At 40.8% G+C, this 19,627-nt stretch overlaps 1 protein-coding gene across 1 annotated transcript in view; it reads left to right on the forward strand.

The window, feature by feature from the left end:
- The window catches only part of sema6e (sema domain, transmembrane domain (TM), and cytoplasmic domain, (semaphorin) 6E), a 110,871-nt gene extending 107,783 nt beyond the window's left edge, over positions 1-3,088 (forward strand). Inside the window, exon 18 of the mRNA XM_062423349.1 lies at positions 602-3,088. Within this exon, the coding sequence (XP_062279333.1) occupies positions 602-1,926 (1,325 nt within the window). The 3' untranslated portion in view covers positions 1,927-3,088. The remainder of the gene's footprint in view (positions 1-601) is intronic.
- Positions 3,089-19,627: the final 16,539 nt, after the last annotated feature.

A 19,627-nucleotide genomic window follows, 5' to 3' on the forward strand; every position in this document is an offset into this window, starting at 1 on the left:
ACCCAAGGACATTTACATGGTAGATTTACCTTAGCTAAATAACCTTGTGTTTTCAGTGCACTGTTGCACAGACTGTCCCCTCAGTTTCATTTTGAAAGAATTTGACAACCTCATTTGACTCTGTGTTGGCAAAGGCATTACAGTTGGTAAGCTATCGGATAGACCTGTTATTTTTGGCTCGTTCATCGTACCAGGTGCTCTTGCCCCTGATCCTCACATTGGAAAGCAAAGTCTGTGAAAATGACATCAGGTTCCTGCTGCTATCCTCCCATCAATATTTAAAGCTTCAACTCATTTCAAAGTTGATTTCTCACTGACTGGGGAGCTCTTGGCCTCTGCCAGTCTGAAGGGAAAGCATAGGTCTTGGAAAGAAAGGCTGTATTGATCTATTAACAGTGGAAGGAAAGGAAGCCAAGAGCGTAGTTCAAACAACTATCCCATGCTGTTTCTCCACATAGTGAAGCCCTGTAAACACAACCTGTCTGTCCCAGCTGCTACTTGACCTATATTAGCTCTTGAAAATGAGTGTTTTTTTTCTTCTTTCTCAGTCAGAAAAGTTCTAACTCAAGTACCCTTTTCTCAATATTTTTCTGTTTTAAAGGTGTGAGACGGCCACCAGAGCTGGAGAAGACCCATCACAGCGTCCATTATACGCTCCTGATCGCTTGTGTTTTGGTGGCCTTCGTCCTTGGCGCCTTCCTCTCTGGCTTCCTGGTCTCCTGCTACTGTAATCACACGGGCCACAAGACCAAGAAATTAACAAAAGATCCTGAGGCCCCGATTCCACACGCCCTGTCGCTCCGCAGCCTGGCCAAACTCAACGGTCTCTTGGACAGCCAAAGCAAGGATGACAAGCTGGAGGTGTCATCTCCAAAGATCTACAACTCTTTCTTTGCCAACGGCAAGGAGCATCACCAACCGAGGAGAAATGGACATCATGGAATGACCATGGGAGACCTGGTCCATCCTCACCATCACCACCTCCATCATTCCTCTGAGCTCTCTGGTCTGCCTACACCAGACTCAACCCCAGAACTGCCCATCAAGAGCATGAAAGCTTTCAAGAACCAGTGGGAGAAGAACCAGAATTGCAACAATGCCAAGGAGCCAAAGTCTCACAATACTGGCTCCAGGCCCAGCTCCGCACTGCTTCCCCAACAAGTATTCCCCTACTCCCATAGCCTGTCCAATGGGCAGCCTCTGGTAGGTCACCTCCATCCAGAGGAACGCAAAATCCACAACGTTGAACGCGTATTATCTCAGCAGCCTTACCCTGGTTACTCTCAGAAGGTGATGGAGGTTACCTCACTGGATGAGCTCCTGAAGCACATCCACGAGGCAAGCAGCAGCAAGAACTCACAGTTAATAAGCCCATCGGGTCTGATGGCCAGTGGTGGATGCCAGCTAGCCTTTGCCAACCGCATTCAACCTCAGATCCCCGAGACAGAATCAGCACCCTACTACAGCTCATCCACTTTACCCCGAGACAGCCTTACCCGACGCATGGATGTTCCTCCAGATATCCCCCCGCACCACCAGTCCACCCTGGAGAGGAGGCACTCCTCCCAGAGGCACTCGCTGATTGCTGCAGCCACAAAGATGCCCAATGGAGGTGGAGGAGGGGTCATGGGAGGAGGAATGATCCCTCGCCAGCACAGCTTCAGCCAACGAAATGGCGGCCCCCACCAGCCACCTCCCCTCCTAGCACGGATGAACTCAACGGGAAGTGCCTGTGAGGTTCACTACCCCCTCATCCCCAATGGGTACCTGACACGCCAGCACAGCTACAATGGAGATCAGCAGGAGATCCAACACAGGGGCGCTATTGTTCGCCGGGCCGCCTCTCTCAAACCCGACGTCCCACCCAAGCCCCTGTTCATACCTGCCACGTCCCCCGTTAACCAACAGGGAAAGTTCAACTACTGAGGAGGTAAACTCCTGGACTAAAGAGGGAGTCTCCCTCATTGTGTCTTCTTAAAGGAACTTCCCTTTGAAGAAATGCAGTGGGTTCGAGGTTGCAGACCTTCACCAGAAAACACAACCAATCGTGTGGCAGCCAGTGTCACTGTGGACAAAAGCCTCAACCAAACATGTTTTTTCCCCTTCTTTTTGTCCAACGAATATCTTTGTACCATATTGGTATTGCTCAGCTACTTGCTTATTATAGAACCGCTGACTTGGGTGACGTGACGCCACCTCCTTATATTAGGCTGCCAATGTCCTCAGTGTGGATTTACAATGCAACTTAGTTTTTGGACGCATTGATGTTGGAAAAACTACACATCAGTCATCTTGAAGACTTGTAAGCCAGAGGCTTCTGCGATGCTTAGATTCATGCTTTTGCTTAACCTTTTCTGATGTAGTGTTGGTAACCAGTCCCCGCCCGCCCCACCCTCGAATGTGTTTATATTATGCATGTGTGTGTATATATATGTGTGTTTATATCCACACCGTATATGTATACATATACATATGCAGTATATGTAACCTGTGGTGAAAAGTCAGCAAATTCCCCTGAAAGTAGTTATGTCTTTGCCTTACTATACTCTTTCATCTTTGGGCATATTAAACGATCCCCTACCCTAGGAAATATCTTAGGGACACCAAATCATGCACTTCATCAACACAACTCGTTGTCAGTTGGCTAAAAACAATGAACCACATTTATTTGTGTTGACAAGAGAAAGGAAACACTTCAACAATGCAGCTATACTCGTTATTTTCTCTTTTTCTTCTCCCGTCCCAGCATATATGTCAGGTGATTTAATCGGGTCCATTAAAGTTCCTTGAGAATGTTTCTATAAGATTGGTGCTCCACAAATCTAGTAGGTCTATCGTCCTCTGAAATGGAAATTAACAATATTGTTGCTGTGCTAAAATATTTCGGACCCAAAGAGGACAAGACAAACATGCCATGCCATCTGAGAGAATGAACATAAAATATAGAACAGACTGCAGTTATTATAATTATTAACTTTGTGGCTATTGGTTGTAAATAAAGGAATAATTACTAGCCAAATTTTAACTGTATGTGTAAATGTGTGCCTTATTTAATAATAGTGTGTGACATGGGGGGGTAGGGGTTAATGCAAGGGGCTCAGATGGCTACTATGCTACAGTATATTGTAGTTGTTTCATTTTCTATGGTCGTCAGTATGTGTCATACAGTATCTATTGTATATTTGAAGAGTTTCATTCCAGAAAAGAGATATTTGTCATTAAAAAATTTGTCACCTGATAAATTGATAATTGCGAGTATGATTGTAACACTCACTAATGAGTAGTATTTTATGTTATATCTTGTATACTGAGCCTTTTTTTTTTTTTTTTCACAAATTAGCATCTAATTTTTGGAAACATTGAACACACCAGATTGTTTTTGAATGGATAGTGTTTTGGAATGAAACCCTTCATTTCTGTCTTTTTTTGTTGTTGTTTTTTTTTTTTTTTTTTATCCCAGAAGTGTGAGCCTGCAGATTTTTTTGGGGGAGTGTTGGGCAAAGCAAGTAGATAGCCACAGACTGCAGATATTCAGGTTTGACTGCCTCTGTATTATGTCACTTTCCACTGGGTTTCATTGGGTGCCACTGTTGACTTCATACTTTATTTTTCTCTCTTAGCAGTAGCATTAGCATATCTTTGGTTTTTCTAAAGGAGCAGTTCAGTTACTCCTAAGTTATCACCTACAGACTTGTAGCCATTGTAGAAGTCAGATTTTACTGATAGACGGAGCAAATATATCCATCAGTACTTCATGTTCAAAAAATTTAAAAATACTCTTATTTACAAGATATAGTTGAGAAAAATGTCCTAATAACATTATGTGTTGTTGGATGAAGTTGAGAAACTGGACTTCTACAATGGTTACTGCTGTAGATTTTGGCTTACCCGGGTGTCACCAGGTGTCAACTTCAATAAAGAAAGCAAACAAACTAGAGTGGAGATAACGTTTCTGTTCAGGAAATGTGTGGACACATGATGAAGAAGTGCAATGATCCCTGATCCGACAAGCCGAGATTGTCTCTTGGATCGATTCTTTGGGAAGCGATCGTGTAACGGGTCGCCTGCCGAAAACACCTGCTGAGGGGTTGTTCCTCAGAGGTGATGCTGCCAGTTGGCTCTGCCTCAGAAATAACACACCTTCAAAACTCTCCCTGTTGCACTTTTCAGCAGAGTCACTTTGGCCACGGTTGACTGGAACCCTGATCAATTTTGTGTAAACAGCACTACGCTATTTACTGTAGCCTATCTGAAAGTGGTGTTTATTGATTGAAATTTCCCAGAGCTCATTTGACCCAATGAAAAGTTTTCTATTCATACTCCAACTCCAGTAAATGAAGGAAAATACGGCCGACCACGTTTGTCGAGAGGAGAGGGTAAAAAAAAAAGGTTGATTTAGGAATTAACAGGCAGCAGAGCATTAAATAGCCTTTCGAACAGCAGATACAAAACATCCAACTTGATTTAAGGTCGTGACCATAATGTGTCAGAAGAGGAATTGTTGCAGCTACAGTGTTTGATGAGTGGAAGTGTGTTTTTTTTTTTTTTAATCTGCCGGTGACAGATTGTATAGGAGAGGGAACGGTCTCCCCTCTAATAGCTCTATCAGTATTTGATTTGGTGTAAATACATTTTATCTGGGCGGGGTCTCATTGATTCAGTATTATGTTCTCTTCTGTTTGATTTCCAGGCTTCGCCTCTTGAATTACTATGAATTTGGTCTCACAGAATACCATTGTACGTCTGTTATACTAGGAATAAAATAAAAATATGATGCAAGTGTCTCACTGGTGAATGTGTCAAAAATAATCCTTTATAACTGCAATTCAATACAGTAGCCCTGTGCTGCCTTTTTTTTTTTTGAAGGTTGGTATGTGCAGTTTTTGTTGAGGCTCGGCCAAGTGTTGATTTCAAGTCTGTGGTCAATTGTGCGCTTGCACTTAGCGTTACATTGGATTGCATTACCTCCACCAAGGATGTTAAATCTTCAGTTCCACTTGTCTGTCAGGATCTTTCACATTTCAATAGATAGGAGGAAAGTTTGGTCATCTGCCAAGAAGCAAGGGAGTCATTTCATTTTATTGTTGCAATTTTATTTAAAGGTTTCTTAAAGGAATACTCCAACATTTTAGGAAAATATGCTTGTTTGCTGTCTGAATTACATAAAAGGATCAGTTTAAAATATGCAAGGTCTAAAAAGTGTCTCTCCAGTGGGGGAAAAAACCCTCATTGCAGTCTTAAGAAAGTGCTAATACTCATTGTTTTAATACACAGGGGGCAGCAATGAGCCCGTAACAGCTCAGCACAGCAGCATGAGACAACAAAGGCAGCACACTCCACATGCTTGAACAAGCCACAGAAAAAGTCAGTTTTATGCTTTTATCACATGTATTCAGACAAGCTGTCTCTTTTGGAGGCTTTGAGTGTTTCAGACAGATGTCAGTTAAAGTTCAAGAGCAGCACAAAGCCGCAACTGTATTATATACTCTTCTATTATAGTTATTAAGATTTGGCTCCGAGGCAGTTTCCCAATCCTGTTGTGACTTAACCCCTAATAAAACCCCAAACAAGGCATTTCCTAAGATGTTGAATTATTCCTATAACATTAGATATGTTTACAACCCACTGTCTCTATGCACATTATCAATCAAGATTAATCGAAAAAGCCAAAATAGATAAAGTGGTCATGACATTTTCTGTTATTGAAATATAACATTGAGCCACCTTACTGGAGGTATACCCTCTCTGAGTGCTTTCCACTATCTCACAGGTGTTTCTTCCCCCCCCCCCCTCTGTACCAACTACAGCACATTTTCTAGGACAGACACTCATGTAATCCAGTTTATCTTGTTCCTCCATCACAGTACAGTGCATGTTAATGCTATGTGAATATAATGAATTGATAGACTTCTTCCATGTTCATTATACAGCCACATTGCATTGGAGCACCTTGCTGCACAAACTGTAATTTAATCCTTTAAGATTTGCTGTTTATTTTAACACCATCCATGTGAAGGTGAGTATGAGGACACAGAATGATTCACTGCCTCAGGTTTACCAAATTAGCATAATTGATTAGTGCATCATGAAGAGCCTCTTGGTCACGACAGCCTCTTTTTCTCTGCAGAGAGTCTTTATTTTTCAAAAGGGAAAAGACAGGATTGTATTAACAAAATGACAAGAAGTCAACACCATGTCTGTGCATAGAAAGAGCTTCCCGAATGTTTGTGTGAAGCATCATGTAGCTCTAAAACTTTGATGCATGCTGTGTGCTTTGAGGTTTTATACACTGCCTCATTACAGCAGGGACAAGTCATGGAAATCAGGAATTTATCTGAATATAAATGGACTCCAGTTAAAAGAGCTCTTAGAGATTTGACTTACCAGCTATGATCTCGGCCTCTGTGAAAGTCAAATGCACTCAAAAAACAGCTCAGTTGTTGGACAGGATTTTTTTGGTGAAGTGGAGCATCCATCTCTATTGTTATTTGACTCCACCACAGAGCGAATATCGTCGTTTCCACTCTGCATAAACCAAACTCTGGAGTGTTTACAGGGGTAATTTTGAATTTAACTGCTGAGTCACATTGACTAATAGACTCCCTGCAGTCTGTTACATAAGAGATAATAAACAGTCCTGGTGTGAACGCAACCCTAGAGTGAGTAAACATCCAGGAGGTTCATGGGGAGGCATTTCATCGTGTAGGGTTTATATCGGTTAATGGAAACACCATGTAGATGTTTTTTTGGTTTAAGGATAATCATTCTGTTCTCACATATCACAAGTTATATTCAGGCATTTAAATAGTTTTGGTTTTATTTGCCCAGGTATTGAGATTTTTGTGCTATTACTCCATTAAAAAGTAGTTCCATTGAAAACTTGCTGACAGACTTTTCAGTGGATTATCCAGACTAACAGGGATGTTTAAATGTAATCTCAAAATTCCTTTAATCGCCATTGTTTTACGGTGGTGAGATGAGTCTAAAAGCTGAGTAAATACAAGCAAAAGTCCCTGCATGGCTGGATACTGCATGCATTCGTAGGTAAATGAAAAATGTGGGTTATTTTCCCTGTAATTTGAATGAACCACACATAGCGGTGCTCATTTCAAGGAAATAAATCAGCACAGATTTTTCCTTGAAACATTACAAGAAAAGCATGTTTTTCAATCATCCTCATATTGTGTTTGTGGCTGAACTCTCCACAGGTTCCTCTTTTCAAGGTTTTTGTGCTGGTTGATTACAAATGAGCTGAGATGCTCTTGGATAAACCTATTTTGGTGTTCAAGCGAAATCATTTTTTTTTTCCTTTTTTAATATATGCAGTGAAATGACTCTGATGGGTGGTGAGGTTGACCTTTTAGCCGAAACAGTTCTCCTAATGAGGTGGTATCGATTAGTTTATGCAATTATCCTCCCAGCAGTCTATTAGATAATCATGTCTGTGTTTGTGAGTGGTGTTCTCTGGCTGTGTATTACGGGGGAGAAGAGGTGACTGGAAGATAGTGGTGTTTGTTGCAGTCGGAAATTGAACCCAGGCTGGATAATGGACAGCGATTAGCCACTGCATAATTATTGGATTCCGACAAAACGCCAGTCGATGGCCCACAGTCTCAGAGAGGTCGGGCTTTTCTCAAGCCTGTTTGCACGTTTCCACTCAGATGGCTGTTGATGATGAATGAGTGCTGATGGCAATAAGCCTACGCTGAAGTCATCATTCGACTCTTGTCAGGAAGCCTGATCACTGCACGGATTGCTTCAGTAATTTGACGTGCAGTGTTCCCACTTGAATATTTGGGAGCATGTCTATGTTCCCACAGCTCTATGTTCCCACAGCACCTATGTTCCCACAGCTCTATGTTCCCACAGCACCTATGTTCCCACAGCTCTATGTTCCCACAGCTCTATGTTCCCACAGCACCTATGTTCCCACAGCTCTATGTTCCCACAGCTCTATGTTCCCACAGCTCTATGTTCCCACGTTTCTAACAGATTATTAAAATGTAGGCCCTATGTTCCCACAGCTCTATGTTCCCACAGCACCTATGTTCCCACAGCTCTATGTTCCCACGTTTCTAAGAGATTATTAAAATTTAGGCCCTATGTTCCCACAGCTCTATGTTCCCACATTTCTAAGAGATTATTAAAATTTAGGCCCTATGTTCCCACAGCTCTATGTTCCCACATTTCTAAGAAATTATTCCAATTTAGGCCCTATGTTCCCACGTTTCTAAGAGATTATTAAAATTTAGGCCCTATGTTCCCACAGCTCTATGTTCCCACATTTCTAAGAGATTATTAAAATGTAGGCCCTATGTTCCCACAGCTCTATGTTCCCACATTTCTAAGAGATTATTAAAATGTAGGCCCTATGTTCCCACAGCTCTATGTTCCCACATTTCTAAGAGATTATTCAAATTTAGGCCCTATTTTCCCACAGCTACAGACATGTGGGGTGTCCTGGTACCTCTGTAAGGCTACGAGTGAAAGTCCCTCATGAGCAATAATTAACAAATTAAGCACTGGGGCGGGCACAACGCTGCCCTGATTGGGCTGTCTTTTTGTAAAATAGTTGTAAAATATAACCCTAACCCTGTGGGAACATAGGGCCTAATTATGAAAAGAAAGCTAGAAATATGGGAACATTGGGCTGTGGGAACATAGAGCTGATCCCGAATATTTGTGCTCAGGTGGGACATAACATACGGTGGGTCGTCCTGGTTCCGAGCTGGGTGTCTCGAGTCCCGATGAATATCTGTAAAATACTAAAAAGTCCCAGATTTCAACATTCCCTATCAAATTGTCCTGGTTTTGCTTACTTAGATGTTTATCACAGTCTGTCCTGCTCATTATTGTCTGTATGTGTGTCAATCAATGTGTCGTCTTTAAGGCTGTTGCTTGCCTATGATGCTTGCGGCTCATCTGACAGAACCTATTAGTATGCTAACAGTTAGCTGTCATGCTGAAGAGTGAGTCGGTCTTTTCTAAAGAGCTCCAGGAGGCTTACTTCTTCCTTCATAAAAGTACCCAGCAACCAAAATGCTGTGTTCTGCTCACACTGCACGAGTCAATTTCTGGTTGCACACAGTGGAATAACTGCTATAAAAGATCATATTAAGACGGCCAAACATGAGCAGTGGTTTTCCCTGAGAGCTCCAGAACTAAGAAGAAAGACTTGAATTGAATTCAGAATATTACAGATCATACTTTTTTTTTTTTTTTAAACACACACACAAAAAAACAGAGATCATTAAAATGGAAATTTGGCCATTTAGATTAATTATAATTTTTTTTATTTCATTGGCTTTTTTTTTTCTTCCCAGGAATTTTGTGCATCACTGACTGAAATTTAACAGCGTTTGAACCGGTCTCTCAGTTAGCCTGGAGCTACGTCCAAATCCCTGATTCAAAATTTCCAAACTTGAAGGCAAGTCTGACATTTAAACGTTTTTTGTGTTTTTCGCTTTGTTTTCTGTTCTGAATATTAATGTGGTCAAAGTCCTCCCGAGATGCTCTCCTGCACACAATTTTAATCTCTAACGATTTTGATCTCTAATCCTTTAACCTTGTGTGCTCTTTAGATGTCCAAAAAAAAAGAAAACTGTGTATGAAAACACCATGGTGTGATTGACAGTGAAAAAACATTTTCCAATTACAGTACATGGTCCCTTACCTCCCTTAATCTGTCTGACCAGTGACTCCTTGGATTTTTTTACCCCTTTTAAATGGGTTTCTGTGTTGTCAGCCATTCCAGCGTGACCTACCGCACCTTCCCCACACCCCTCCGGCCTTCCAAAAAAATACATTTCCTGTGGAAACGCAGTATATGCACCTAGAAATGACTTTTTTTCCCCCCCATGTCTGCACCCTGGCAGCAAGCATGCTGACAGCTGGCATCACAATTCATTATGTCTCTGCCAGAAAAGGCTGCAAAGAGCCAGGGAGAAGCTCTTACCATATTTCACTATCGAGACCTGTCAGTGAAATCATTACAGACACTGACAAGTTGCCAGTGAGTTATTTTATTTTTTTTATTTTCATTCATATAAAACAGGCTGATGTTTGGAAAACACAGATGCTGGTTGCGGGAGACACGAACTGGTTCCTGGTCCCCTGCTTGAGGTCATGCTCCTGCACTCCGTCAGCATTTCGTGGGTTTTTCCAAGGCCCCTCTTCATATTTTCTCATTCATCACTGTCACCACTTTCAAAGTATAACCTTAGAGTACTTTTCTGCCATCCAGCAAATACTGAAGCCGTGCTGAACCCAGAGCAAGTGTTGCTCCCCCCTGGCCAGGGAGGGGTGTGTTCATAAACTCTGTAGCCCTGTTTGAAACAAGAGGTGTAAAACTTAAGCTAGCTCACAGCTTGATTACAGGATATGTTCTCCAGTTTCCGTAAAACAGCTATAATTGATATATTCAATATTAACACCTTATAGCCTACAAATGTGTTATGTCAGAGGTGTTGCTCGTAGTGATGAACCTACAGAGAGTTCACCTCCTCTCAGCTTTATATTTGTTTTTTATTCAATTAGCACTGATATAAAAATAGAGGAAAGCTGCAAATCTTCCCATTGGGACAGGAAAGTTAGTCGGCTAGGTGATTATAGTATTTGTTTAAAGCACCAATAATTAATATTCTTATAGTAACAGTATATCAAATTTCAGTATGTAATGTGTTGGTAGTGGCTCATAGTGATGAACCTACAGAGAATGATCGGCTCAGCTTTACAGCGAGTTTAAGCTCATTGTTTCGCTGTCCGGCTACAACTTTACTGTTGTGGTTCACTTTCAGAGCTCTCATAGTGTCGTTGTTCCAGAGAAAAAGCTTTAAAAAGACACCTGCTCAGCACCAAACAGCAGAAGACACAGTTAGCTGTAGACTAGCTGGTGAACACAGTGGAGCATTTAGCAGCTAAAACAGCCAGATTTCCCTCAAGAGTTAGTAGAGAGCAAAATAAGAAATGAATATTGGACTTACATCCACCAGGTGGACAGAAACACAACTCCAAATAAATGATAGTGTTGCTCCCAGGCGGGGAGTTCTGGTCCTCTGAAATGATGCCAACGCGGAAGTAACTTAAAACTGCATTCTATCAAAAGGCCACCAGGGGGCGACCGTTTTGGTGTCAAAAGGACTTCCGTCTCTATACAAGTCAATGGAGAAAGGTGGAAGGAAGGAAGGAAGGAAAGGAAAGGAAAGGAAAGGAAAGGAGTAAGGAGGGAGTGAGTAAGGAGAGAAGGAAGGGAGGAAGGAAAGGAGGAAGGAAATAAGGAAATAAGGAAGGAAATGAGGAAGTGAGGCAAGAAGTATGGAAGGAGGAGGGAGCAAAGAAAGAAGGAAGGAGGGGAAGAACGAAGGAAAAATTAAAGAAAGAGGGAGTAAAGAAGGAAAGAAGGAACAGTCAAAAGAGATGTGGTCAATTTGACCTGGGAGGATGACAGGAGGGTTAAGTTTGCAAATTCAAGCTTGAGGACTGAATTTTTCTTTGTTGTACCAAGTAAGAAGTAACAAACTTTGTATATATAGTGGTATAGTTGTTGAAATATTTTAACTCTGTACCAAATCCGACTACCAATCCGAGTGTGTCTCTGATGACTCTCACCATAATGTCATTTTGGATCAATGGACAATTTTTCTCTTTTGAAAATTATCATTTAACTGACTGACTGAAGTCTTTGGTTTGGTCACCTTAGCTCCCTTCTTGGGATTGTATGCAAAGGGCTGCATTTCTGCTCACCAACGAGACTCGATTTTAAGGATCTGACAAAGTGCCTCATTAATTTGAGCTTGTTAAACACCCCGGCACGACTTTCATCTCATTTTGTGACAGAAACCACTTGCTGAAGTTGACAGTAAAGGAAGTTCTCAGTTTTAAGTCGGCAGCTGGATCTTTTCCTGTCAGGATGGATTGTGAAAGAAGGGGTGAAGGAGCCGGGCAGAACTTATCTGAAGTCCCTTTTTCTAATTAACTTCTCAAGGCTTTGAAGTATCGTGTGTGTTAACGCATGAGTGGAGGACGGGTGTTAAAATGTCTGCAGTTGCCCAGTGGGATGGATGTCATCATGGTGTCGAGGTTGAGCATTTTGGTTCATTATGCTTATTACCAGTGGTCAAATATAACAGTGTATTATGTAGCTGAAATTCTCCATAGGGTTGAAGCTTTAGTCAGGCAATTTATCTGTTGTTTTGTCAAGCAAAACTGCTCACATTACACATAATATCCATTGTCAATATAAGAAAATGGATTCAAGCATTTTGAAGTACATTTCACTAATAATACAAGCATTGAGTCAGATTTTCAATGGGAGACTGTTTCTTGGAAATAAGTGTTTTTACAGTGTGGTGTTGCTAAAGGATCTGAATACTTGGAGTTATTTCTGGCATCCATGATGTCCTGTGCTGTTTTTCATTTTCTGCTTAGCCAATGTTGGGTGACTCACAGTTGAAGCACTTTATAAGGCTTGGATGGGCATGAAACTTTCCTCGTTAGACTGATATTTTTAATCATTCCTGTAGTTATGTATTTGTAAAACAAAGTCATGTAGGGCTGGGCAATTTATTGAAATTATATCGATATCGTCTTAGATTTTGGACATCGTATTATGGCGATATGTCATCAGAGTTGTCTTTTCCTGGTTTTAAAGCTGCATTACAGTAAAATATATACATTTCTGAACTTACCAGACTGTTCTAGCTGTTCTGTTATTTACTTTTTACCCACTTTTTTCATTATATCCACATGATGATTATTTATCAAAGATTTCATAGTGTAAATATGTTGTTAAAGCATCGACAGCCATCTCTACAATATTGTTGTAATATCTATATCGAGGTATTTGGTCTAAAATATTGTGATATTTGATTTTGTCCATATCGCCCATCCCTCAAGTCATGGTTCTAACAATTTAACCTACAAGAAGCATCCCATGTGATGACAAGGAAGAAAGAAACACCTAGACAAAATAATATAAGGTCACAACCCTTACATGTTACATTTTAAACCACCTCGCTGACTCTGAGGGCTTTTGGTGAGTCATTTCTACAAAACTTCCCGCTTTCACTTTGATTAGATCCCACTTTTCAGGAAGCAGGCCTTTGTTGAAGAGCAGGTAGGAAAACAACAAGATAGAAGCAAAGGCATATAGCATGGAGATGGTCTTAACTGGGGAGTACTGGACATAAACACCATCCCATCCTCAAGAGTGCATCCTGGGAAGTGGAGGACTACTGGTAGCCCTGTCGATGGCTCTCCACACAACGGTCTTGACACCGACGCCACCAGCCAACCCATAACAAGCCTGTAACCACTGGAGATGCTGACGAAGAGGACACAGATGAAGAGAGGGAAGATTAAGATGTACACCACTTCAGTACCAAAGATCCTCAACATAAAGATGCTGTTTTTCAGGTTGGTGAATGTCATAGCAACCGGGCCTACAACCACCACAGCAACACAGATGACCCACTTAAGTTTTCTTTTATGTTGCCTTATCTTATTCGTCTGAGCTGTAAGCCTTTGTTGTTGTCCAAAACCTATTAAAAACACATCAATAAGGCACCCTGCTGCACTGGTTGACATGTTCTTCTTTGGAGCCATATTCTAAGCAAGCTATGATGACCACCATATCCAGGAATAAATGAACATGTCACCCAGTGCAGCGGTCAGGTTCATTGACATATTTTAATAGCTTTTTAACAACAAAGGTCAACATCACAGAAGAATAAATAGAATATCAGACGTTGGATACACACACACACACACACACACAAATACTTACTTAATATGCAAGTCGGATTAGTTTTTTCATTGCCAGTTTGGCTCTGTACATAAGATTAGTGGACAATAAGAAACATCTAGAAAATTGCCAGTCAAATCTTTTTTTAATGTGTATATTTATTAATGTAAGTAAAGGCGACCATGGGTGAACTAGACAGGTTACAATCATAGACTGTATATAAGAAATGGACGTAACATCCGTGACGTCACCCATTGGTTTGTGGACTGCTGCTCGGAGGCGAATAGTATCGGATCTGAGCAGCACCATCTTGAAAATTTCCGGTGCATGCTGGGAAAAATAAAAACACGGATTCTACTTATATGGGCATCAGGAGGAGGAAGAGGCACCCTCCTGAACCTGTGAAGCAATCAACCTGTCAATCACGACGTAGCCACGCCCTAATGCATACCCTGCTTTATCGTCAAATATAAAATCAGGGAGGCTAACATTTCACAAATGAACATCGCATTGAAGAAGGCTTTAAACTAGCGATTGAGACCATAAACACATTTTGAAAACGTTTACTGAGGTTAGAAATCAAGTGAGAAGTTGGTGAATTCTCCATTGACTTGTATAGAGACGGAAGTCCTTTTGACACCAAAACGGTCGCCCCCTGGTGGCCTTTTGATAGAATGCAGTTTTAAGTTACTTCCGCGTTGGCCTCATTTCAGAGGACCAGAACTCCCCGCCTGGTTACAATAGCTAACGTTGCTTAAATTTGAAAAAATAAAATAATCGTAAAGTTGTATTTTACTCTTTGGGAATTAAAGCCACACATGCACAAGCTACACATTCCTCACACCTGTGAATGCTGCCACTGCCCCAATCAATAAGGAAGGTATCCCAAATAACAAAGATACAAAAATTTGCAACAAAGCCAGTCCTCTGGTAGCAAACTTAAAATCCCAGATTACCAAGCACCTTAAAAACAGACCTATGTTATGTTAAGAAAATTCATCAGAAATAATCACAAATAATCGAATAGTTTGATATGTGTGGGAAAGCTTTTCTGGTGGCTAGTATGGCCAATAATAAGGTATCATCAGCAAACCTTCATACTTTAGTTACTTCTTTATCATATAATATTCCTGCAGTGATCGCAAGAGCACCTGTTGCAACCAAAACACTGCAAACAGGCATATTATGACCACACATGTCGATGGCAAAATAGGAAAAATAGTTGTGCAATTTAACATAATAGCATCTCAACAGTCCCCCAACAGTCTCTCCAATGTCATAACATTTGATGCATCAGCTGCCTCTAGAGACTAGAGTGAAATGCACTTGACAAATGGCTTGTTAGTCCCTCATCTTACCAAAAATAAGAAATAATCAATCACCCTCCAGGCCATATTTTGCTTCCAGTTTACCGATCCAGGGAGCATGGAGGTGTTGTTTATGGCTCTCTGGGTAGAAGGGGCTCATCATAACAAAGGTGGACACAATCCCACTGCAGAGACGAGGAGCATGTGAATCATAAATATATATTTTTACTTTTGAATTTTACTATATTGCATCAATCACTTGCTCCCTAGACTAGAGAAGAACATCAAAGACGCTTCATTGTTAAACTATGTTAAACCGGACATTTATTGTCAGAAATGAACGTATTGAAAACTCATCAGGCTGAATAATATGAGGATGAGCTTTATAATATCTGTGTAGGCCACATAATAGAAAGCTCCCTGCAGTGTGTAGATAATAACCACAGCAGCAGAAACCCTGATGCTCACATTATAGGGCAAATCCAAAATCACACGCATGGTCACACTTATCAAACACATCGCATCAGTGAATACCAGAATTGTATTGAGTCCCTTTGTGTGTGGTTTACATACTTGTATATATTTATTTAAACCTCCTGTCGTCCTCCTGGGTCAAATTGACCCCATCTCTTTTGACTGTTCCTTCCTTTCTCCCTCTTTCTTTAATTTTTCCTTCGTTCTTCCCCTCCTTCCCTCTTTCTTTGCTCCCTCCTCCTTCCTTACTTCTTTCCTCACTTCCTTCCATCCTTCCTTGCTTGCTTCCTTCCTTCCTTCCTTCCTTCCTCGCTCCCCTCCCTCCTTTCCTTCCTTCTTCCTCCCTTCCTTCCTTCCTTCCTTCCTTCCTTCCTCGCTCCCCTCCCTCCTTTCCTTCCTTCTTTCCTTCCTTCCTTCATTCCTTCCTTCCTTCCTTCCTTCCTTCCTTCCTTCCTCGCTCCCCTCCCTCCTTTCCTTCCTTCCTTCCTTCCTTCCTTCCTTCCTTCCTTCCTTCCTTCCATCCTTCCTTCCTTCCTTCCTTCCTTCCTCCCTTCCATCCTTCCTTCTTCCTTCCTTCCTCCCTCCTTTCCTTCCTTCTTCCTCCCTTACTTCCTCCTTTCCTTCCTTCTTCCTCCCTTCCTTCCTCCCTTCCATCATTCCTTCTTCCTTCCTTCCTCCCTCCTTTCCTTCCTTCTTCCTCCCTTCCTTCCTCCGTTCCTTCTTCCTTCTTCCTTCCTTCCTCCCTCCTTTCCTTCCTTCCTCCTTTCCTTCCTTCTTCCTCCCTTCCATCCTTGACTCGAGGACAACAGGAGGGTTAACTTGGTAGAGGAAGGAATTCTGAATCTAAAATGATATATTATATTGTATATTATATATCAGCATTGCAATGTGCAGTGTATACATGTATTGCTATCTGTATATTGTAAAATGTGTTTTCTGTAGCTAAACCCATGAGTGTCAAAGAAGCCCAGATAACATCAACTACAAGTGGAGCCAAGGACTGAATGGGCTGTTAGTGCATTTCAATATCTGACCTGAAATGGGTCCAACATCCTCTTCCTCTGTCATCTCCGAGCCACTTGGCAAAGACAAGACCAGCTATATGATGAAAAACACAGGATCATTTACACTCTGTTAGCATCAGTTTTTGATTGAAGCAGTTTTCCGACACATGCAGGTATCATTTCTGTAACTCTTACCTAAAATAAAAGACATGGCGTACGCTAAAAAAAAACACGATTGCCCTTTATAGTGCTGTAGCGGGGGTGTACACCACCTCTCTTGTGCCAGCAATGAAGGATGAATAAACACAGGACAATTACGATAGGGAAGCGATTTGGACAGTGACTCATACATAATAATGTTACACTGCAGCAAATAACATACATAATAATGTTACACTCCAGCAAATAAATCCAATTCATACAGTTAAGAATATACTTGTATGAAAAGTGCATACACTCTGAAACACTGTCTTATCTTGTTGTGGCCATGTAAAGATGATACATCTTCTCAATATTCCTCTGCTTGCAGCTCTTTGGCCGTGTGCACTAATATAATCTTGTCTTTTCAGAGCCTATCTTGTTATTCACCACCTGCTCACCAGCTGTCTTTTTTGGGATTTATCACCCTGGTCATCACCTGACCTCTCTCTATTCCCCAGTAGTACCTTTGCATGCACCCATTGTCAATTCTGCTTAACACTCACATCAAAATTTTGACTATTTATTGCAACATTTTTCCATTTATGTGATAATCTGGAACAAAGTCTGCTGTGCACTCACCTGACATGCTGAAAATGCCCACCACCTAATTGATGTTTCGGTTTGCCAAAAAGGGCCTTTTTGTCTTCTGCTGGCTGCGGTCTTCTCCTGTTGCCTTCGGGACTTGAAGGAAGCCCAGATTCTGGTCCCAAGGATCAGCTGGTAGAAAAACAGCATCGCTATAATTAGTCAAAAACACATTTTTACATGTGCACTAATCCCAAATATGACTGAAAAAATCAAGTGATTGTTATGACACAAGCAAAGTTTCACATATGGAAACAGCAGGTTCATGCATTCTTCACATGTTTTTAGCTATAAATGTGACTCATGCATGACTCTTATAATCGGCCTACAATTAATAATGTAAATATACATGGCCAACACAAATAGTTAATGTGCAAGAACAACATTTAACACAGTATACTAATACAGAAACATGAGACTTTGTTAAAAATTCACAAAGTATCATAATATAAAAGATAAGCTAAAAACAGACAGGTTTGCAATACAGAGGCCAAATAACCTAAATATAGTACAATTTGCAAACTGCCCTGAATGATTACAGACAATCATGATTGAAAACAGAATGTATCTCAAAGTCCCAAAAGTTTACTAGAGTCAGGGAGCGTGTGATGTTCATGTAATGAGAGATCATGTTATAATACAAACACACATTCCCACAGTTTATAGTTATGGTCAGACATGTTTTAGAAACTGTTTCTCTCTCATTTTACTCCACCATTTGAAAGGACTCATTTTTTTAAAAATTCAGCCCCTGCCCTTAACCAGCTCTCTTACTGCACAGTGTCCAGTACTTGCATCATAACTTGGTGCAATCGTGAGACTGAAATCTGTCCAATCAGGCCAGTTTCCAGTGTTTAAAGTGAAAAGAGTCCATTCAGCAGGATTTTTTTCTTTCAATTAGAGAAGGTGCTGCTGTCAGATAGTCAGTGTCAAGCATTCTGCTCAGCCTTCAAATTCATCCAATAAATACCCTTTTAATTAAACTAAATTGACTTGCAAAATTATGGAGAACCCCCATCCCCCCCTCGCCCGTTTCCCCCCAAATGAGCCAATGTGCATTTGAAAACAAACCCACGAAAACCCAAACAGCCCATTTAGTAGGTCCATCATCATAACAAACTCATATTTAGTGTTGTTGCCAAAATGACACTTTTGATTAGAAAGTTTAGCACAATCACTGCCCTCAAATACAAATGATAATGTGACTCGCACCAAAAATACAGCCAACGAATAATTTGTTGCAATGAATTACAGTCCATTTTCATGCCCATTTGAGATAAATGGAACCTCTGGATGTATGAAAGGAGAGTCACTGAACTGAACTGAAAAACCTCTCTTACTTGGCAATGATGTATTTTTTAAAGTATATAAAAAATGTTAGCTCATGGGCTAAAATATGAAAGAAAACATTGCCACCTGGTTAAATTTGGGGATATTCATGGTCATGTTTTTATTTTTTTTCTTGAAAGTAAATATATTTTGTTTTGGGCCATAAATGACTGATGGCTGTTGTTTTTCACTTTCATTCATAAAATCATGATAAGTCGATTATTCGATTAATTGCCAACGATTAAATTAATCACAAACTGATTCAGTAATCGATTATTAAAGAGATTAGAGATTCATTTTTTAGGAAATCATAATCCAAATGTCTTATTCCATGTTGTCAGATATGATTTTTTCTGGTTTCTTTAGTCATCTATGATTGTAAACTGAATATTTTTGGGTTGTGGACTGTTGGTCTATTACAGAAGAAGACATTTGAGGATGTCCCCTTAGGCTTTGGGAAACAGTGATTGAAATGTTTCACTTGCATTTTATGGACCAAAAACAAATCCATTAATAAGGAAAATGATCAACAGATTAATCGATAGTAAGAATAAATGTTTGGGGCAGCCCTATAAAACTGTTACCATCACACAAATTGTGAAAGAGAGCAAACTATGATTGGTCAGGGTCCCACATGTGCACATCCGGCATGTGTCTCTGCAAAGTCACAGCAATAATTCATGACCCTTTAATCAACCGATGTCAGAAAACCCCTGACCCATCATAGCTTGCAGTCTTTCACACCCAGCATGATGTGCAAAGGTGTTCAGGCAGGGGTGAACAGAGGCAGACTTCCGGGATCAGGAATGTCAAGGTCCAATGTGTCACGTATATCCTGTTGCAGATGTTGTCGAACTAGGCAAGAGAGAAGGAGAAATATCTGTGTTGTCTGTATAGGTTCATCTGATATCTAGTCCCAGCATTAGTCTCACAATATTTGATGAAATGCACAGAGTAATGATATATATTTACAAAGTGGGACTTGA

This window comes from Scomber scombrus, chromosome 7 (genome assembly GCF_963691925.1).
Source record: "Scomber scombrus chromosome 7, fScoSco1.1, whole genome shotgun sequence".
Taxonomy (NCBI): domain Eukaryota; kingdom Metazoa; phylum Chordata; class Actinopteri; order Scombriformes; family Scombridae; genus Scomber; species Scomber scombrus.